The following is a 21,797-nucleotide window of genomic DNA, read 5'->3' as shown; positions in this document are numbered from 1 at the left end:
ATTTAAAGAAAAAGAAAAGGGTGGGAGGAAAGAATTAATCTACCAAAAGTGGAACGTCCGCGCTGCGATTGGAACGAGATAAAGTACGATTGATACTTTATTGCCCGACCCAAGACATTGACCCATATATCGAAATTATAGACTGAATAATCGTATGTAGATTATAAAAAATGCAACGTACACCGACCGGTTGCACCTAACGTCATTCGGCGGCCACGCTCGTTGTTAATCAACTTTCTCTATCGAGAGATCGGAAGCGGAATTAATTAGACACGTTGAAACAAAAAAAAAAGAAGAAGAGGAAGAATTATATCAAAAGCACAAGTCGATGCGCGCGAATCTTTCAGGTCGCGCAAGACGAAACCTCTCGAACGATCGACCTCTGTTCGATCGTCACGCTTTGGTACATCTTCTTGTTTCTCGGTGTGTGCATAAATCTCAACATCTGCGCGAATCAGGAAAGGGTAGGGGGGAATGGGGAAGGTGGAGAACAACTATAACTGTTTCGCGATGTCGTTTCGGTCGGTGGCTCGGGTCGCGCCATTTATCCCGCGGGCGGGTTACGAGAAGAGGAAATGAGTAAGACGATCAGCTGACGCGAGAATATTTGCGGAGCAGTCGCGCGCTGGTGCGCCCGTTGGTAATGATATAAATCGGTCTTATAAATGGTTTCCGTGGAGCCTTATCTCGCCGGCGTTGGAGATTTACGTGACGAGGAACAATGCACGATGGAAGTATTAATCGTGGCGGTCGACGAGGTCGAAAGCCAGCCACGGAGTCGAGAGAGGCAGTCAGCAGCCACCTACCCATTTGTTGCTCGACTTCCTACCTACGTGGCCGATTCCACCACGCGGAGAGCTGAGCGCCTACCTGAACTCCCCCTCTCCCCACCCCCTTTCGTGTGCCCTTGTTAAGACCGGGTTATTATTATACCCGCGCGGAGAGAACACCTACCGCGATCCTCGTGATCGATATTGCAACGAGAGAGTCTCTCGGAAGCCAAGCGGAAATTCTATGAAACCCGACTCGGGCCGCGGGAGCAATCGGCTCTCGCTTGCTCGCTCGCCGATGCTTATGGTTATGCAGGAAAGCGCGATTATTACCGCAACTCCGCGGATCTTTATACACGTCGGGGAAACGCGCGCTTTTGTGATGTGTACGGGACACGCGTGCGCGAACCTTCGGACAATTTTTTGCGATCCGAAAACATACGTACCTCGAATCGCGAGAAATTCTATATCTTTTTCAACCTGACTCCGCAAAACTTCGCTGTACTTTGGACTTTTCTCTCTTTCTGAAAAAACGATCGGGTTACGGCGGTTTTTTGTTTTGGTTTGTAAATTTGACACTTTGCCGAGACGCGTAATAACCTTTCGCGGATCGACGTGTCGCACACGCTCGCGTGTACAAAGAAATCCCGGTGGGTTGGCGAATTGATATCGCGACTCGATCTCGCGCGCGAGCTCGGGGATTAAAATTGAAATAAATCATTTCGTCGTGTGTCATGTACTGTCCTTCTCGGATGCAAATGGGGGACCTAAGAGTGCATTCACGTCATTTATCTTGACGGCCGCCGTGCCTGCGAGATTGCGCGGCGCGCGGAGGCAGTCGAGAAAAATTCAGCAAATAAAATTATCGTTCGTCTAACGAGGTGACATGTCCCGTCTTATCAGGCGGGATTCAGCAACGTCTCGGATCATTGTGACTTCGAGACGCGCATACATTTATAATACACGCGGCAACGCACTCGACAAAAATCAATTTCGTATAAGAGACCGCGATAAATTTGATTACATTTGGCTTTGTGTGTGTGTGTGTGTGTGTGTGCGCGCGTCTAAAATTTCGCGTATCGTTTCCGTGCGCAAAACGCGCGCTCTACACCGCGTTTCTGAAATTAATTAAGTTCGGTACGACGCGCGCGCGGCCATCAACGAGCAATGACGGCAAGAAATGTCCCAGGCATCCGGCCCGAGAATTTATAGCCACTTCTCGTGAGTCTTGTATAAACGCGACTTAAGGCGCGTGCCACTGTCACTGTTCTGTGACAGTCCGACCGGCGACTGTCTTCGTTAGTTACTTGACATCGCGAGCCGGCGCCGCGCCTGTTCGTCAAACGCGCGCAACACACACAGAAAGAGACCGACTGCAAGATGCTGCGCAAAAAAGAGTTTCATCTCGGTTTCCTTTCGATCTGGTTCGCTCGACGATACGCGCCTGAAGACACTATCTTGCGAGTCGCTAATTGCTATCTGACGATAGAGTATCACGTGTTTTCGAGATAAAAAAAAAACAAAAAAAAGAACGGCGCTGCCGTGCGAGAAAAGACGCGCGTCGGTACGGGATGAGCGCGTCATCCCGAATTCTTTCGGCGCTACGTGATCTCGACGAATTCCACCGGCATTGTTTATCCCGCGCATTCCATAGGAAGTAGTAGTTTTCTTCCTCTTTTTTTGTCGCAGCTTTTAGAGAGAGAGAGAGAGAGAGAGGGATTTTCGAACACCGTTCCGAACGAAGCGCGTTTTCGCTGCGCAACCTCGTCTTCCGCTTTTACAGCGCGCTTAATGAGGTGTATCGGGACTGCTCGTCACATTAGAACGGTATTCGTCATTACCGTGACGCGTAAGGTGGTCAAAAGGTATGGGCACGCCAAACCGGGCACGAGCGATCGCAAGCGCGTAAACGCTCGCGTGAACATAAATGCGCTCATGAACGTCGGCATCGCGTCGGGGCGTAATTTTATTATTCGAAACTAAAAAAAAAACAAATAAAAATAGTACGTAAACCAATACTTAAGTTACTTGAAGTGCAAGCACAATATTATTATGTAACAAAATGGAAGTGAGCAAAACTTTTCCGTAACGGTTCCGAGTACTTCCTTGTTAGCGAATGCAAATTGAGACGCCGCGGACTTGTGTGCGTGCGCAGCCGCTTATCTGCAAGGACATTTGCACAGTGAATCAGCCTATGCTCTCGGTCTCGATTTTCAAGCGTATCTTAACGGCGATTGGAGGAGGATCACGCGGTATCCGCTACTCGCGCGTGCACGGGGTGTCCGATACATAAAAAAAAAAAAAAGTGCAAGATCGCGCAAAAGGCGGACGTTGACCACGTGCGCTCAATGGGTTCGTGCACTTTAAGTGCCGGTAGGATCGCACCCGGTATCGTTGCATACTTGCGTGAGCATACGATTTTACACACACACACACACACACATACGTTGTTCGTCGACCTCGCCGCATATCGGAATATCAGGGATGCACGTTACGTGGAGAAACGTCGGAAACGGATAATTCCGTAGATTAGAGCGCGTTTAGGCGCGGGGCTTATGTGCCCTTTAAGCCGCGGCGTTTTCTCCGCAACAACGTTCGATGCGAGGCGATTAGCTATCATCCGTAAACGAGGAGTTTCGCCGCGGAAGGAGAAAAACATCGCAACATTTCACAGTAAATTACAAACTGTGGTGGAAGTTAACGAGAGAAAAATAAATCGATTTGCTGTTCCGATGCGCAATTTCGAAAGAGAGAATTCACGTATCGTCGAAACCGTCCCAGCTTGATGGTTTTGTGGGCCGATCAACAGTTGAGTGCAAAGAGAATAGAAGATAAAGAGAACGTATCTTTTTGTAAAAAAAAAAAAAATAATAAAGTAATTAGAAAAAATGTCAATTTCTTCGACTTTTGTTTTAATTAAACGCTGCAATAAAGAGAAATTTCACGTAGAATATTGTAACATCTCTTTGCACTTGACTTGGTCGCTAATTTATACGTTTCCCGATTATAAGAGAGATAGATGAGAATTTCGCGGGAAAAGACGTTTGTGCATTTGAGGATAAATAGTGTCTCTCGATAATATTCCGCGGTATCGCGTAGCGGTCGAAATACGAGAGATACGTCCGCGAATTTACGCCACTTCCCGTCGTGACATTAAATACGCCTCTCGGTGAATGTAATATCGCGCTTAGATATCGACAAAAGTGAGAGGAACGTTGGGGGATAATTGGAAAGATTACACCGCGTGGCACGTCCGCGTATGTATTATATGGATTTTAGTAGCGCGCGCGCGCGAGCGGGCTTTAGCTTAGCGACGAATTATCGGACGTTTGTTCTAATACCCGTTGCACGACTTTCCGATAGTTCAGATAGTCGGTATCTAGGTCTCTCGGAGGAGAACTTGAGAACCTTAGGTCTCTTCTGGTAATTTAAGAGCTTCAACAACTTCGAGCGCTGCTTGGGAACGCGAAGACATTAAAGGATCCCGGGAATCTCTCGTAGAAATGTGAAAATCGTCGACAATCGAGTTCGCGAAAGAGATTTGAAGTTTGTATCGAAAAACGAGAAACACACACACACACACACACACACGGCGGCGCGCGATCTCGCTTCTATTTGAATCCCGGGAGAGACGTGTGAGAGAATAGAATTTCTCTGATACGTGCGCGAAAAAAGAAAAAAAAAAAAAGAAAAGAGAAAAAAATATTAATCGCTCACGCGGAGGCTTTCGGAATCAGTGAAGTTGAACGTGACTGATAGTCGGCGCAACCTGATAACAAAAAAGCCGAGATGAAAACGATATGTTGCTCGTAAATGTTGCGCCCGGTGATATACAGCGCGTTGTCCGGGATTGATTAATCCTGGCGTGTACGCGAAGGAGTTTCGCGGAGATTTACCGCGAGTAAAAGGGGATCGAGCGAGAGAGACCTAAAAGTCTTGTTCACAATGGAACCTCGCGCATCGCGCGTGATATATCGGAAGAAAGAGAGAGAGAAAGAGAGAGAAAGAAAGAAAGAGAGAGAGAGAAAAAGAAAAGTCGGAGAGAAGCCCACAGAGAGATGATGTGTATTTTTAACGCGCCTCTTCTATCCCGGAGTCACTTCCTGCACCAGTGCCACACTGATCCACATCGATATCGATCTTCCTAGATCCTGTTCGCCGACCGAAGTTTTCTCGTTAAATCGCCAGTTCGATTGAGAAAATTTATCTCGGAATTGCGAGAACACACGACGACGGCTTTAATTTCAACACTTTCGCACATATTTTTAGAGCTCTGACGTATTTGTTAAACGAAGCGAACGCGAGCGTAAGCTTAGAACATAATTTTCTATTCGCACAAATCGCGGGAGAGTGTATCGCTTCCTGTTCCAGATTATTTATTGTATCCAGACTGTCCATACGGTAACGGTGCATGCATTCTTACGCGTTCTACGTACAAGGTTCTCTAAATGGACAAGCATTGTTTGCCAGCAAGTCGCGTAGTGTCGGTTTAATGGTACAACGGTGTCGGGGAAAACGAGATAATTTTAAATAAAGTTGCCCGCGAGTACGGGACAAAAATTAAAATCGTCGAATTCCGCTTTCAACGCTCAGTAATTTCGCGCGAACTTGTTGAAAACTGTGTTCGAGAGAAAAAAAAAAGAAAGCGAGATATTTTTGAACAATTCTCCGTTCGCCGGAAATAATCATAGAACACACGTGGTTTATCGCGTATCTAGCGCGCGCGCGCACGTCTCGATCCTGTGGATCAAGGTTCGCGAGCTTTTAAACGACAGGTGCAAACATTTGGGGAGCGCGCGGCGCAAAAAAGGAAGCCGGTAATTGTAAGCCTCGGGTAGAAAAACCAGTTTGCTAAAAACAACCCGGGCCCGAGTCGAGACTCGTTGTGCGGGGCTACCGAATAACCAACGGGTGTCGGTGTAGTAACGTAACCAGTTCGTGAGAAAAAAGCGGCTTTTGAAAATCCGTTTTAAAATATCTCTTAAAATCGTCCGTTCACGCGCGAATTATACGCGTCTCAACGTCGTTTCAAGGAAGAAATGCGATCTCAAACGCGATCTTGAAATGTTTTGATCTCTTCCGAGAAAGAGAGAGAGAGAGAGAGAGAGAGAGAAACATTCGGAGGAGATTATTTCAATAAAAACTATTTTTTACGTGCCGTTAGAAAAATTATTTTTATTTTTCTCGCGCTCGACATCGCCAAATAGAGCGTAAGAGTTGGCGATGTGTAAAATCGCTAACACATTCAAAGTGCTTTGATAATTGTTGTCGAAAGTCCATTCTTCTCTTGGTGCATAACATATGTGTTCGCGTTCGGCTTAACAAAAAGCGCGCGCGCGGTCGTCGGGTTCGCCGGTCGTCGAAAAGGCGCCGTGAAGTCGCAATACTTGAACTTATGCAGGAAATACTTTCTATGAATGAACTTTCTCACCGCACATCGAGAAAAAAAGATACAGTTAAATGCCAAAACGAGTCAGAGCGCCCGGGATCCGCAAAAATGTATATAAATAGCGGCTTATTCTCTTCTGCTGCGTAATGCACCTACGTTTCCCCTGCTGGTATATATCAAATTACAATGCAATTACTGTCGAGATACGTAATATCATTTTTCGTGCCGGGAAACTTCCGCGATTGAAATTTCAAAACGCTTTCAAATCCCATTCGATTTCTCACTCGGCATTTTATTCCCCTTAAAAAAGAAAAATAAATAAATAAAAAAAAAACAGAGAGAGAGAAGAACAAATCTATTGTGCAATTTACGCGCGTTTCCTTGTTCTATGGTAATTCCTCAAAAAAGGCGAACAATGCCTCGTCCAACACGCATGAGACAACCTCGCTGGAATTCCAGCGCGGGCACCGTAGTCGCGCGACAGGTGAAGCGGCACCGCACAGCGGCACCACGTGTGTGTTGTTTCGTGCGCAGTGTCGCCTAGATTCGAATTTACGAACGATCGTTATTCAATTCAAATAACACGAACTAACGGGCCCGGCGCTCGCAGGATTTCCGCCTTCGATGTTCGTTTACTTGTGTTTCACAGGAGAATCGGGGTTAGGCAAAGGTCAGGATGGAGAGACGGATCGATCGATCGATCGTCCGCGAGATGCGAGATCGTCACCGCGAGAGGAGTTAGCATTAATTTTGGTTAAACACATCGGGAGAATACTGCACTTCTCTTTTATCTCTTCTTTCTTCTATTGATTCCGATTGAATTCGATCGCAAAACGCACCGTCGATTTGTGCCCGACAACCTAAAGATCGGGTACGTGTCAAGGATTCAAGGATATCGCCCGGCGGGCAAAATACCAGAATGTTCGTCTTCGCGAACCGCTCGTTATTTCGCCCAACGTATGACGGACGTGGGGCCTCAAGGGCTACGCGGCGCGTATTTTTTTTTGTTTTTTTTTTTTGTTGGAAGGGTCTTCGTTGAAAGAAGATATATTTAGACGGAGCCCTTGAAAACATCCTGCCTTGTCTCGAGACGCGTCACGAGGCTGATTCGTCTCGAGACCGCGCACGCAGGTTGCGAAACCGCAACAACGAAACGCGCTCACGAAAACGAGACGCGAACGTACCAAGTACCAGGATACCGTTGCATCAATGAATTATTTACTTACGACGAGAGAGCGCACGCGAACGAACGTTAATTAAGTTAAAGAAATTTTGTCCCGTCAAATCCGGTTAAAGATAATTACATTTGTAAATCCTCTCGCGCGAGAGAGGAGGAGAAGAATGTAATTTCTTTACGAGTGTTGTGCGATGATATTTTACGGCAAATTGCCGGAGGGATCATCAATTCGGCGCAGAATCAAGAGTGTGATTGAAAAAACAAAAAAAAAACAAAAACTCACCTCGCACTTGGACGTGTCGAGTATCTCAACTTCCATCGCGACATTGTCGATGGTCACGCTGTGTCGGTAGAGGAAATCTGCAACACACAATAAATAAAAAATGTTTACGAATTTAATGTCATTTTTGTCTTTATTATTATTATTTATATTTTTATTACTATTATTATTATTATTATCATCATAATCATCATTATCATCATCGCTACCGATAATCGGCGTCTCGGCGTGATTAAAAACAACAATTTTCTCAATCTCGGCGATTATTGCGATCTAACGAGAGAGAGATGAGGTTTCAAATCACCTTTGGAAAAGTTTAAACGGATCATTTTCCCGGAGGATAGAAAACGCGGCTAATGCGCGAAAGTGCCGGATCACTTAGTAACGACAATTTCAATTAGTTACGCTCGCTGCTGTGTCATTATACGATCGTTGACAATGACACGTGACTTTCGCTCGGTTGTTCGCGATCGAAAACAGAGTTTGTGCGCTTTGATTTCTCGAGTTTTGCATCATGTAAATAATAATTTCTCGATCTTATATTCGAGATACGTGTATACGTGTCGATCGTCTCGAGATTGCGTCTCGCTTAGAAATTCTGGGATGCCGCGGATGTTGCGGTGATTTTTAGTTGGCGCGCGCGTTTGTAGGGCGAGCGTGGAAGGGAAAGCTCATATTTCTTGAAGTTGATTAGAGCACACACACACACACTCGCAAATAGTCGAGAGCACGCGCGCACAAGGCGAACAAGAAGAAGAAAAGACGCGGAAGCATATCGAATACCAGTAGCCGCGCCAGGGTAGCCGCGCGCACACCACATACGCACAATAAATAAACGATAAATAAACTCATAAACACCTCATAGTGTCGGCGGCGAGGAGGTTGGGAGAGGCGCGCAGCGAAACAAGCGAATAAGGATGCTCGTTATATTAGCGGTCGTTACGCTCGAGAAAGTTTTATTGCCGCGCAATACTTAATGGAGAAACGATTACGACCCGACCGTTGCGACGGAAAATTCATTGCTAGTCTATTGACGTGAGAAAAAAACTCGCGCTTCCGAGACCGCAAGAGCGCGGTTTGCGCGCGTATTAACTCGCGGAGGGAGTAAAGCGCGAAAAAATAAGATTTTCTTTCGCGCTCATCAGAAGGATCACATCTTGAAAAATATACATTACAGAGTTGAAGCCCGGACTTGAAAAGTCTATCTCTCTCTCTCTCTCGAAGGAGGTTGTTTAACGCGACAAAATTACTCAACATCGGAGAAAATTTCAAAAAATCTGAAATTGTAACCTAATATTTAAATTAGACTCTCTTAGACGCGCAGAAAGTGTGTGTGGAAAGTTACAAGAGTCCACGATGTGAAGAAACTTCAACGTTATAATGGCAGCACAAAGTTTCTAAGAAATTGAAAGTATAAAAAAAATATATATATATGTGCACGTATATATCACAAGGCTGTAACTTAAAAGACAACGAGAGACGTACGCGGCACACTTTCGTCGAATGGTAACCGGTAATATAACTGTCACCGAGATCGCGCGCGGATTCGGCTTTTGCGTTGGAGATCCATCGCGCGGCGATATACGTGATCGTCTATCGTCGATCTATCAAACGATCGGGATGCACGATGCAATCTCCTGCGCGCGGACAAAACGTTCCCGCGTGCGCGCGCGCGCGCGCGAGGATCGACAATGCAACGAAACTCGCTTTCTAAATCATTGCCTAGAATTATTCCACGCAAGGAGAGATTTGCATTGTTAATCGAGATCGAAATAATAACAAGCGCGCGCGTGTTTGTTGCCTGCATCTCTCGTGGCGAGAGATGAAAAGGACCGATTACCCCCGGAGTCTCTCGTAAAACGACGATGTTGCGCGCGCCTCGTACGAATGCCTTGTAATCGAAATTGCCGAGGAAGATCATCCTCGATCTTCCATCGAGAGATCAAATTTAAGTCGTGCGATGGGAAGCCAATAATAATAAGTGGCCATTTCGAAAGTACCAGACGCTATTATTGCGCTGCGCATGTCTAAGATTCGTAGATTCTATATACACGTTTTTCCGCAACAACGGTCCAGAAGAAAAAAAAAAAAAAGACCGAAGGTGAATTTTCGCTCGCCCGTCTTCTTCTTTACATGTTCAATTGTGTCTGCAAGTCGTTACACATTTGTTGCAATTTTTGTATCTTAAAATATTTCATCCGTCATAAAAGTATAAAATTTATACAGATGTAATATTGCGAGCGCATAATAGATCTCATATTCATCAATTTATATTCATAGCCTCGAGTTGATAAATATGGATTTAATTTCTAGCAAAGTAACCCAGACAATTTTTCCAAAGGGGATATTTTGCTTGCCACATCACCTTCACGGACTAACTGAAGGAAATCAATGGTCCCGCTTTCACCGTTCGAGGGCGTTTTCTTCGGAAAAGTGATTCTCCAACGACTAGGAACGACAGTGTGTGTGTGTGTGTGTATGTGTGTGTGATAATTCCTGCACGAGTCGCACGAAGTGTTGATGCATTTTCGATTCGCTTCACACGAAATGCGCTGAAAGAGAGAGAGACGCACCGTTACACGCGAGATCGCAACACCTCTCGACATATCTCAGGTGTTTTTCAGATTTTGAAAAATTGAAAAATCCAATGCGGATTGTTTTTCAAAAGCCACCAAAATCTTTGACGTTCGTTTTTGTTGTTTTTTTTTAAATTCTCGCAAAGAGTTCGAAGAGATTTGCGGCGCGCAACGAGACTTCTGAACATTATGACCGCCGACTGACTCTGCCGTGAGTGTAACTCTGAAGAATATAAAAACCAAAACCTATTAAAAGAGATATGTACCGCGATTTCTATCACGCTATGAAAACAATTTATCTCTAGATTGAGGTACTTGTTCCAATACCCGTTTTTGCTTCCGGCACTTCTTAAGGCCTTATTTTGTGAAGCGGTCTGTGTAATATCTGCAGACACACACTACCTGTCGTGTCTACGTCGCTGAGGTTTTTTTTTATCTGTCATCGTTTTTACCGATTTTTTATCGATTCCTCAATTGACGGCGATCGTAGAGTAGCGCCCACGGCGTCATCTTTGAGGATCAATTGAGCGATTATCTCCCTCCTATCGATTGAAGGGGAGCACGTCAGATTATCCGCTTCCTGGTTACGTTCTACTGGTGATTATCTATCATTTTCCCAGGAAATTAATTAATACCGATGGTAGGAGAGAAAGAAAGTAAGACAGAGAGAAAGAGAGCACTCGTGCGCGCGGCACCCTTTCGTCCGTCCATTATCGATCGCTGATAGATCGATCGGAATCGAGATTGATTCTGACTGCCAGTTACATACACAAGAGAAATTCGATAAATCGATGATTGCGCTATTGTGTCGGGGAAGCTTTCCGCGCGTTACGTGGACGGCAATCGTTTGAGGAAAGTTAAAGAGAAACTCTTCCTACGAATTCCACTCTCAAGACTCAATTCGCACAAATCTCAATTCGTACTCCGTTTGTTTGTTTTCGAACCTCTCGTGCACGAGACAGCGATTTTTATTCCGGACCGCTACAAATCGTCTCGATGAGATTCGCGCGTGCACTACTACCTTAAACAAAAAAAAAAAAAAAAAACGTACGCCGATCTATAAAGTATCTCGATTATCGTTACGATAATGTCCCCATAACTATCGGGATTGCGATGGAAACGGCGTGACACTCTGAAAAAGAGAACTCGAAAGAGGAGGAGGAGGAGGACGCACGCGAAGTCGGCATGTGTGTGCCGCGGTGCGATGGGTGTTATACAAAAATAGGACTTGCGCGGTTCAGGGTTAAGGGGACAATACTTCACGGTAAATTTTTTTCTAGGCGGCTCGGATATCCGCGAAACACGCCGTCGTAGCTTATATGTCCGCGGGCGTGCACGGCAATTATTGTGGCGAAGTAGCCTGCATGAGTTATGGGAGAGATCTGCATTCTGCGGACCCTCCCTATAGGCTCTATTTCATATCGAGTGTTTAAATCTCCGCCCTCCTCGGGTTTAGCGCTGTGTTCGTTGTGTCTCTTTCTCTCCTCTCTCTTTCTCTCTCTCTCTCTCTCTCTCTCTCTCTCTCGCTCTTTCTCTCTCTCTCACTTTTTCTTGAAGCACCGCTGCCGCTTTTTCCCCCTCATTTCCCCTCTTCCCCCATCCGCCAATCGCTATCTCGTGTATTTCTGTGACCGCTAGAACGCCCTCGGGACGTCGCTCGCGAGGCGCCATGATTAAGATTTTTCACGGATACCCTTGAATTAGAGTCCGGTTTTGAGCGCGAGAATATTTCACGGCGGATTTTTCCGTCTCGCGCGCCGCGCCCGAGCACGCGATGGAACTGATCGAGATTTAGATTCGCGTTTTGTACTCCGGGGTGAGCGTTTGGCGCGCGTGAGTCGAGGCCGCCCCCTTCGGTGCAGATACGGGCCCGATAGCCCGAGCGAGAAAGAAACTTAGATAGGAGCGGGACATTTATTTCGAACGCGATGCTTCGAAATTAACAATAAATGGATGCAATTATTCACGCTTCGTATAGTAGCAATTATTTTCGACAGAGAGGGAGAGAGAGAGAGAGAGAGAAAAAAAAAGAAGAGATAATGAAGAAAAACACTTACCAGTGGTCGAGCTGTATTCGCCAATAAATCGCCTCGTCAAGTATCGCACTACCACGGCTGCAACAAAGAGAGAGAGAGCAAAAAATTGATTAGTTTTCAGAACCACGATCACGCGAATAATCGCGGTGGGTTATTCCCCGATATAATACGTATCATAATTACAAGCAATAACATAAAAAAGCGCATTTATATTTCTCACTCGCGGCCGAAGGAAAAAAAAAGCAACAACGACGCACCCCCTCTGCGTGCGGTCATTGAAAGACGCGCTATTAGGCTCCACTCCGACATCCGTTAATAAAGAAACTATAAATAACGGAACGGGTTCTCTTGCGGTTTGCCGATAAATTTCTTGCTTCATAAATTCCGTTTCGTTGCACCGCGAAACGCGCGGCCTAGGATTCAACATGTCGACGACGTTGCTCGCATCGTCGTCGTTGTCGTCGTCGTCGTCGTCGTCGTCGTTGTCGTTCGATTCTCGCAAGACTTATTGAATACATAGATTCGTGCCGCTCCATACTCGTAGATACACCGTTTATAAATCTGTCGTCGAGTTTAGTCCGACGACGACGACGACGACGACGACAACGACGATGAAGAGGAACGAAGAGAAGGGAGAAATATCGCGAAGAACGGAAGAAAGAGAGGAGAGCGCTGAAGACACGAGCGCAGAAACGGAATATAGAACTTTATTCGTGAGCTATTTGCTGAGATGAGAGATAGAGAGAGCGCACATCTCTCTTCCTCTCCTCGAAATATTACAGCTCCGCGCAGCTGGTACGACGATATTTCAGCCGCTTCGACAACGCGCGCGCCACAAGTTCGACGAACCGACAATTCAGTCTCTTTATGGAAATTTTTTACTTCGTTAAAAAACTCGCACGAACAAATTTTCGCGCGTCATTCGCAAAACTTTGTTCGCGAAAAATCTCTGCTCCGCGATGTGCAATCTCGAGGTCCAATTTGTTCGGGTAATCCGCGCCAAAAGGAAACCTGCGGAATGTTAGCAACGTGCCAAACGACCCACATAATGCAGTGAGAGAGATATTCACTCTCCCTCCGAAGACGACTGTCATCGGAGAACCGGAGGAGACGTTACGCGCGCGTAATCTTATATACACGGCCGGGCGAACCGGAGTAAATAATTGATGTGAACGCGAGAATCTTGTTCGGGCAATATGCGCGATCGTCGGTCCCCAACATCCCGAGGAGGGACCGATCTGTGCCAAACGCGAGCCTAAATGAAAACACGCGCCTCTCGTCGAAATCCAAACGCGACGAGAAACCCGACACTCCGACGTGCCAGATACCACGTGTTTATAAAGTTTCTTATCTCTACGCGCGGGGGTTTACAAGCAAAAGTGTGTGTGTGTTTATACGGTGTGACATCTTTGTATTTATGAAAGATAAAAATAATGCGCGAGAAGGGCGAGAGAGAGACGACGTTGCGCGACGAAATTCACGAAGAACATTCGGGATATAAAAATCAAGTGGAATAAAAAGAAATAAAGAAATATAAAGAAAGGATAAATTACAATGCGCGAGGGAGAGGGAGGGAGAGAGAAAGAGAAAGAGAAGAGAGAGATGGCTCGCGATTGATTGCGCGAGTGGCCGCGCGCAAAACGAGGAACAAAGAGCAACTGTGCGTACAGGAGAGAAGAGAACGAGACGGAGGTAGAGGAGAACAAAGAAGAAGAAGAATAAGAGGAGAGAAGCCGATTAAGTCACCTGCGGAGAATTGTGTGTAATGTGGAAGATGCGGCGTTACGAGCAAAACCAGCCATTCGCGGTGCCATTCGCCGACGTGCGATGGTTGCCAGCGCGGGGTTCTATAGATAGATCGTTGGAGGATAAGCCGCTTGGTGGACGTAAGAAAATAGTAATTACGATCGCCGTGGATAAAAGCGAGGAAAGAAAGAAAGAGAGAGAAAGAGAGATAGGACGGATTACAAGAAAAAAAAAAAAAAAAGAAAAAAATCGAACGACCAACCAAGCGCATCCTCTTGTCTCGCGCGTTGAAATTTCCTTTCTGCCCCGAAGACCCTTCGCGAGATCCTTTATTGGAACAAATTTCACTCACCCATATCTCGCTGGCGCGTTCAAACCGTGCCAGCTCGGCTATAAATGGATCAATTAACTTAGCTTTTGTACGGAGGAGCGTCTGATTATCGTGCATTTAATCTCGTTTTGGTTTTTTAGTCGTCACAATTATCTCGAGCGCAAAATTAATAATTAACGTAACAAAATGAGTGCAAAAACAACAACAATTTTTTCCATCATTGAAAAATTCACCGAAGCCTGCGAATTGTGCAAAACGTAAAAAGTTTTACACGCTCGGATCGCACAAACCGTTTTTAAAAGAAATCGCATGAGAAAGGGGGGGACTGCTGTAAAATTCTCGGATCGATCGTCGCGGAGAACAAAAAAAAAACAAAAAAACTTCGACAAAGTGCCACTTCCACAAGTGCTACTGTGTTGCTCTTTTTTTTTCTCCTTGTCTTGTACGGCCTTTCTTGCGATACGGCAATAAAGCAAGTCGTTTAGATCAAACGAATTTATGAACACATCTCGGCTCGGTAGTGAACTTCCAATTGCCTCCTCAATAAGAGTTAACACAGATAAATGGTTGCAGATAATAATCTCGCGTGTCTCTCTCGCCAGACTGTAATCATTTTTACGATTCTCCGCGCTTGTCTGGAGGTGGGGTTTCGCGAAATCGACACTTCATACTGACGAAGTCATTCGGGGCTCGAGAGTTCATTTCCAGTCAGCTGTTTTCTGCCGCTCACCGCGCGCGCACCACAGAAACGGGGGAGGTAACGGCGGACCTAACGAAGGGAGAGAGAGAAATGTTTACCGCGTAAACTCGGAATTCAGAGACCGGACACTCATGCGGCGGAGGTAACAGGACGGATGTATCGGATGTCCAGATCTCTCAACCTGCCGCCGCCGCCGCCGCCGCCGCAACCGTGCGGGATTTTTCGTGGCACCGGGCGACCGCCTCCCGCACAGGAGGGTGATATCCGATAACATCCACGGAGGTCCTTATTATACTCAGCGGGATCCCCATACGAAGGACTTTTAAGGATTCCCTCCTGTCGCGATATCCTCTCTTGCCATCGGCGCGCCGCGTGAGAATGCGCCGTTTTTGTCGCAAAAAAAAAAAAAAAAAAAANNNGAACGAACGACACAACGCGCTGCGTGTTCCGACGCAATCACGTTCACATGACAATGCAAGATATTGTGCGCGTACGTACACAGCAAATTGCGATTAAGCGCACAGACACAATTTTGTTTCTCTTACTCTCCCGGAGATGATTATGTATACAAAAATAAAACACACAAGTATACAAACAAGCACATCTTTTCGAACATCTGAAATTCTCTTGTTCGAGAAAGAATTTGAAAAATTTCGAAGATCTCGCAGCCACAGAATTTCAGAATCTGTGAACACCCAACATTGTGTTTAGACACCCAACGGCAAGTTATATATAGAGAGAGTACATAAATATACACAAGAGGCGATCCAGCCGCTCAAGAATGCAACAAATCAAGAATACGAAACTTCGAGAACGGCCGTCTCAATGATGTAACACGGACGCGCGAAATTGGGAAGAGAGGGAGAAAAAACAAGAGAATATTTAGATAAAAATAAAAGTAAAACGGAGAGTGTGTGCGCGCTTTATTAAGGTGGCGGGGTCCTAGCGGCTATTAATAGGATTTATTCGAGGTCGGCGAACCGCCTTATCGCCGTTCGTTTGCTCGCTTTGTATGCGTCGCGCGACTGTCGAGTTAACTAATGCAAGGTATTATTCCGCGGACTATGCGTATCCATCTTAACGGCACTTTCATTCAATGCGTTGCGTCGGTGCGCTATTAGACAACGCGCAGAAATTACACGCTGTACGGCGACGCGATATTAGTATCGTCCGCCATAATGAACGTCCTTCCGACGTGATTCAATATTTCACACCGTTGCGCCATAATCGACCTGCGTCTTTTTTTTCTCCCTCACCCCGCGCGCCAGGCATTATGCATTATCCGCTCGCGCCGGCGAGCGCGCGAATTAATATCAGTTTCGACGCAACATTCGTGAAAACACGCGCTCCGAAGTTCCGCCGCTTTGCGCGGAAATCAATATTATAAATTCTCGAGAGGGACACGAACTCTCGTTCCGCGCGCCTACCTCGTTTCGCCGCAGAGAGTTGAATTCTGCGCATGAACAAGGAGATTTTCTTTTTTTTATTTTATTTATATTTCTTCAATTTCAATAATTCCCTTAAATCGGCGTAATTAACGTTAATTAGAAATGTAAAAGTTTTTCATGAAAATTTTGGAGGAGGTGCGCGCGTTAGAATAGAATCGCACTACTGTAAACACGTAGATAAGAAAATAATTTTCTTACAAAAAGAGCTCGAGAAGTAAATTTATATGAAAAACAACACCGCGTGCGAGATAAATGAATAAGAAGTTAAGAAGTTTCACCTGTCTTGCCGACTTGGGGGCCGCCGAGGACGACCACCCTGATCCTGTTTACGTTTGTCATCAGGTGCGTGGGTTAAGTATCATTCGAGTTGGCATCACACATCGCCTCCCGGCGGATGCACCAATTACATCACTTTGCACTTTACCGCCAGTACTCCTCAGGTCCGGATCCTCTCGTCGGGACACTGACCCACTCGCGCGCGCGATGAAGGGACGATGTCCTTTTCTCGAGCACACGCGCCGGCTACAATTGCGACACACTTACGGCGTAATTACCGCAACGATCGATCAAAGCGCGATTCCACCTTTCACGGCGCAATTACGAATTATTAGTCACTAATTAATTTTCGGTATGCCCCATTAAATCTCGTCCTTAATAACGAGTACAATATTTGACCGCGTTTCTCGTCTTCTTCTCGCTCATCCGCGACGAGTTTGATTGTCGCGCCGATCAATTATCGGACGCGTTGGGATTACGTTCTCGGTGAAAATTTTCAGAGGAATACGTACCGATGAAGGTAAAGAAAAGTTGCAGAAAAACGAATTATCGGTAGAAGTTCGGCCGTGACATCAACATGAAGATGTTTCACGCCATTCTCATTCTCGTGCTCTTCGTTTCTCCCTTCGATGAGCAGATGTTTAATTTACGATTATCAATTAATCGAAATTTATACCGGTTAGAGATACGAAGAAGCTATAAATAGTGCGCGGCGTTGATCGCGGAGAAGCTTCTTCGTTAATTCCCGGCGACTTCGAAGAAATCGCGATGGCGATGAATAGACAGCCTCGCTGCTCGCGTCGTTTTCTCTCTACCTGGCGAACGAACGTAATCGCGATTACGAGTTTGCTCAGCACGTTCGAGCGATTCCTCCACGCGCGAGGATCCTTAATGACGCGATAAAGCGCACGTTGAGGCAACACCAGTTGTCCCTTTTCAGCGGCGATGCACGACACGTCTCGATCTCTTACGAAACTTCTGGTCCGTGAATCACTTTGAAATTCGCGCTCCGCTCCGATTTGATATCGCCGTGATCGAATTCCTTTTTCCGATGCGGCCGGTTGGCTGGCTGGCTGGCTGGCTGAGCAATCGCCGCGTCCTTCGCTCTAAAAGATCGCAACCTGTCTCGCCTCAAAGGTGAGACTATTTATTAGCGGTGGAACGACCGTCGCTATCTTATCGCGATTTCCCGGTATTTCGTAGGTGACGAATCCCGAACGTGACGCAGAGTTTCATTCGCGTCTCTCTCTCTCTCTTTCTTCTCGTCTCTTCTCCTTTCTTAGCCGCGAGATTCTCGAAGAAATTTCTCTTTTGTTCCGAAGAGAAGATCTTCCTCACCTGTTATCCGACCATGTTCAAGAGTCGCACCTACCGACAAATTAGTCCGTCCGTCTCTGCTCGTCTCCGCCGAGTGTTCTTCTCAAACGAACTAATGGAGCCTCTCGTTTACGTGTATTTTCATTCAACAAGTGGAGAAGCGCAGCTGTTTCAGGAGATTTCAGTCGTGCGATTCACAACTGATGTCAACTCCGCTCTTCGGGGACGAGCGTCAATATTCCGTCGCTTCGCACAACTAATTAACTGGTCCCGGCGGTTTCTCTTTATTGCACAAGAGGAGCTCTCGAGTGTTCACTTCCTCTTCGGTTTCGTTCGGAATTCTCGTCGTCGGTCTCGTCTTCTTTTCTTCTTTTCTTCTTCTTCTTCTTCTTCTTCTTCTGCTTCTTCTTCTTCTTCGTGCCGGTTCTTTCTCTTCTTCCCTCTCCGGACGTCGAACTTCGCTCGCGATTCGGGAATTCGGGAGCTGGTTCCCCTTGTTCGCACCTCGTCAGCGGCAAAGGGTGGCGGCTCTCTCGGGGCAACCTCGCAGGTTCGCTCGTTCGTGTCCCGTTGCGTTGTGCTGCGAATAACAACGCAAAGCGGCGATTCGAGAAATGCTGTCTCTCTGGTTCCATTTATAACGGGTCGTCGGCCTTCCATCGCGTCTTCTAGCTTGGCGCCGCCGACACGTCGGCGATTACGAAAAAAAAACGACAGGCACGCACGCACGCACGCACGGACATGCGCACATACACACGCACGCACGTGCGTGCGTTTCTCGCTCGTTTGTTCGCGCGCGCAGAAACGATGGCAGACGACGATTGCGAGAAAAGTAGGATGCGTTCATCCCCCGCGGCGACGTGCAACGCTTTTGTTTTAATGCGCGCGGACGTTTTTCTGAATGCGGTACGAGATAATTTTAACGTTTCAAAACGACGGCGCGTGAAAAGTTTAATCGCGAGAAAAGGATTAAATCGCATCTCTCTCGGAGCAAACACGATGGTTCTCCGGTTTGCGTTTCTTTTTTGCAAATGTTACTGACTAAATAAAACAGTGTTTCAAAAACAAAACAAAAAACTACTGCAACAAAATAAAATTTTTCTTTGAGAAATCTATTTCTTGATACTTTTTCAATTATGATTATTTGATTACATTGATACGAACGTTTTGCATGTCTCTCTCTCTTTCTTGTATTATTAATAATTTAATAATTGATTATAATTAGAAGAGAGTCCCGCGGAGTATAATTAATATGTGACAAATGAGCAAATAACGTAACGGGAAAATAATTGAGAGAAAAAGGGAAGGAAAAGGGAAGAAGCAATTAACGTAGCGGCAAAATAATCGACTTAATGAAGAAACAATTAACATAGCGAAAGAAGTAATAGATATAACGGAGCGGATGACAATCGTACTAACGGGAGAATGTTAATTAATACGCAGTGCGATAAGAGGAAAATCCTCCAAGTTGTTTCTCGCGTGAAAATTGCGAAGTCGTTTCTGTTTTTGCCTCTCTCTCTCTCTCTCACGCTTTTGTTGCGCTTTAAAGTGATGTTCTGATTAGATAACGCGTGTCGCGTATCACATATTAAACTTCATTATCTTGCAGAACAAATCGCGACGATGTTATTCGTACGAGATTCTTGTTTCGCAGTCTTATCGCGAAACTCGTCTCAGTGTTGACCAACAAAAGAGCGATCGTAAAGTGCGACACGTGCTAAATTGAATTAAATACAAATTGAATAATTCCGCAGCGAGAGAGAGAGAGAGAGAGAGAGAAAGAAATCGTAATCTCGATAATACATCCGCGCAATCGAAGCACAATCATGCGAGTTTTGATTAATTAATCTCGTATTGGAAAGTATAATGTGAGAAATGAACTTCGATAGAGAGGCAAACGTGAGACACGCAAAACGTGACGCAGCAAACTTGAGAGATGCTCAGAGAAAGAAAAAGCGCGATTCACACCGAAATACTTGATTACACATGATTGCGAACACGTACGAACAACATGTTTAATATCCGACGTGTTTGTTTATTGCGACATGCGATTGTTTACCATCCGCAAAAACACCTCGGTGTTTTCCACCGAGCATTTTTGTTCGGCAACAAAAACGCGATATTAATCGATCAATGATTTTCTTCGGGCGCGACAAAAGTGCTTATTTTTATCGAGGGCGATATCTTTGAGAGCAAAAACATGTGTGTAATGTCGCTTAATTAATTCGTTAATTAAACACATATCAAACGGTAGATCGAGCGCGATCGATTTCGAAGGCAATCTATTTTCGGAATTCCGTTCGTTATTTCGCTCGCAAAATTTCGGCGTGTGACGATTTCTGTTACGCAAGTGACGTAAATCAATTCACATTAACGCGATAGATTGAAGAACGCATCGTAACCGGAGACGGTGAGACGCGTATCCGTTTTCGCACGCAGTGCTAGTTCACTGCGCGTGCAAATACTAGACGATGCGCACATGTGCACCGGTTTGTGTTTGTTCAACGAAATCGAGTTTCTCCGACGCATTATAATCGCGAGGCGGTTGTCGCGCGGGAGCACACACCGAAAGATTACATCAAGTCAACTCGGATTCCATCGTCTATCGGTGTATGACGGTTCCGATTAACGCTACGATCTGAAAAATAAAAAGACGATTGAAGCGCGCGCGCCCGCGCGCGCGTATGATGGGAATTAATCAACACGTCGAAAAGAAAAATCGAATATCCTCAATATGTACGCATGCGATTTCAATTAGCACGTCCGAGAAGGTTTTTGCGCAAATTGATTTTGTTCATTAATAATTTTGTTAATTAACAGCAATTGCGGGATTACATTATCGTTCGCGCCGATCGATCGGAAGGCCGACACAACAATCTCGCGGATATCTCAAATATTAATCCATTTCTCTCGTCAAGCATTCCACCAAGACACTTCAGAAAAAATCGCACATAGCGCGCGCGCGCAGTAGATTTCAATTAACTTCTTGCGCGCGTGCACATAAAAGGGAATTAACTTTTATTATACGCGTCGTCCTCGTAAAAGATCGATTGATGATCCCTTCGATTCCCGAAGACGACTCCGAAGTCTCTTGGCGGCCGCTTCCGAGCGAAGAATAATTACCTGGTTGCTCTTCTCAACGCTTACACACGCACGATTTAACACACGTGCAGCAAATCGGAATCTCTCTCTCTGGCGGTCATATAAATTCTTGGCGAACAAAACTCTCCCGTTTTACTCTCCGAAGTTTTTTATATCGCGATCTCGTCGAGAATCCAGAATCGGTTATGGTGAAAACACGTGTCATGTAAAACGTTTGCAAGTTCTTTGCAAGCAGCTGAGTGCGCACTGTGCCCAATATACAAATTCAATATTACAATTCCAAGAATCATCACATCTCTCGGTGCAGACTCGGTAGTGGTCCACTTGCGTCGATCGGCGATTCGCACTCGGGACAAATGTTTCGACGACGACGATATCGCAATTTCGAGAACGAAATGAGCAGCACACACATTACGTGGCAGCGAAGAATTTCCGAAATTTACTCGTCAATAAAAACAAAAAAAAAACTTTACGTTTACAAAATCGGTCGTCGTTATTTGTTCGCGCGTCTCGGAGATATGTGAATCTGACGGATGCGCGGAATGAGAACGAAACGGGTCGCGCGCACAAGAGAGAGTGAGATTATGCTCGGGCCTCTTCGAACACAACGCTCTCCGCTCTGAGCGAACGCTCGCCGGCGAATGCGCGG

At 45.8% G+C, this 21,797-nt stretch overlaps 1 protein-coding gene across 1 annotated transcript in view; it reads right to left on the bottom strand.

The window, feature by feature from the left end:
• Nucleotides 1-21,779, bottom strand: part of LOC109853748 (ras-related and estrogen-regulated growth inhibitor-like) — a 32,624-nt gene extending 10,845 nt beyond the window's left edge. Inside the window, exons 1-4 of the mRNA XM_020426138.1 lie at nt 21,170-21,779; nt 16,732-18,626; nt 12,250-12,306; nt 7,620-7,696 (exon numbers count right to left, since the gene is read on the bottom strand). Of these exons, the coding sequence (XP_020281727.1) occupies nt 7,620-7,696; nt 12,250-12,306; nt 16,732-16,792 (195 nt within the window). The 5' untranslated portion in view covers nt 16,793-18,626; nt 21,170-21,779. The remainder of the gene's footprint in view (nt 1-7,619; nt 7,697-12,249; nt 12,307-16,731; nt 18,627-21,169) is intronic.
• Nucleotides 21,780-21,797: the final 18 nt, after the last annotated feature.

Source organism: Pseudomyrmex gracilis, unplaced genomic scaffold, assembly GCF_002006095.1.
Source record: "Pseudomyrmex gracilis isolate BER0280 unplaced genomic scaffold, ASM200609v1 scaffold_54, whole genome shotgun sequence".
Classification (NCBI taxonomy): domain Eukaryota; kingdom Metazoa; phylum Arthropoda; class Insecta; order Hymenoptera; family Formicidae; genus Pseudomyrmex; species Pseudomyrmex gracilis.
Note: the sequence above shows the minus strand (reverse complement) of the source record. Positions and strands in the feature narration are given on the sequence as shown.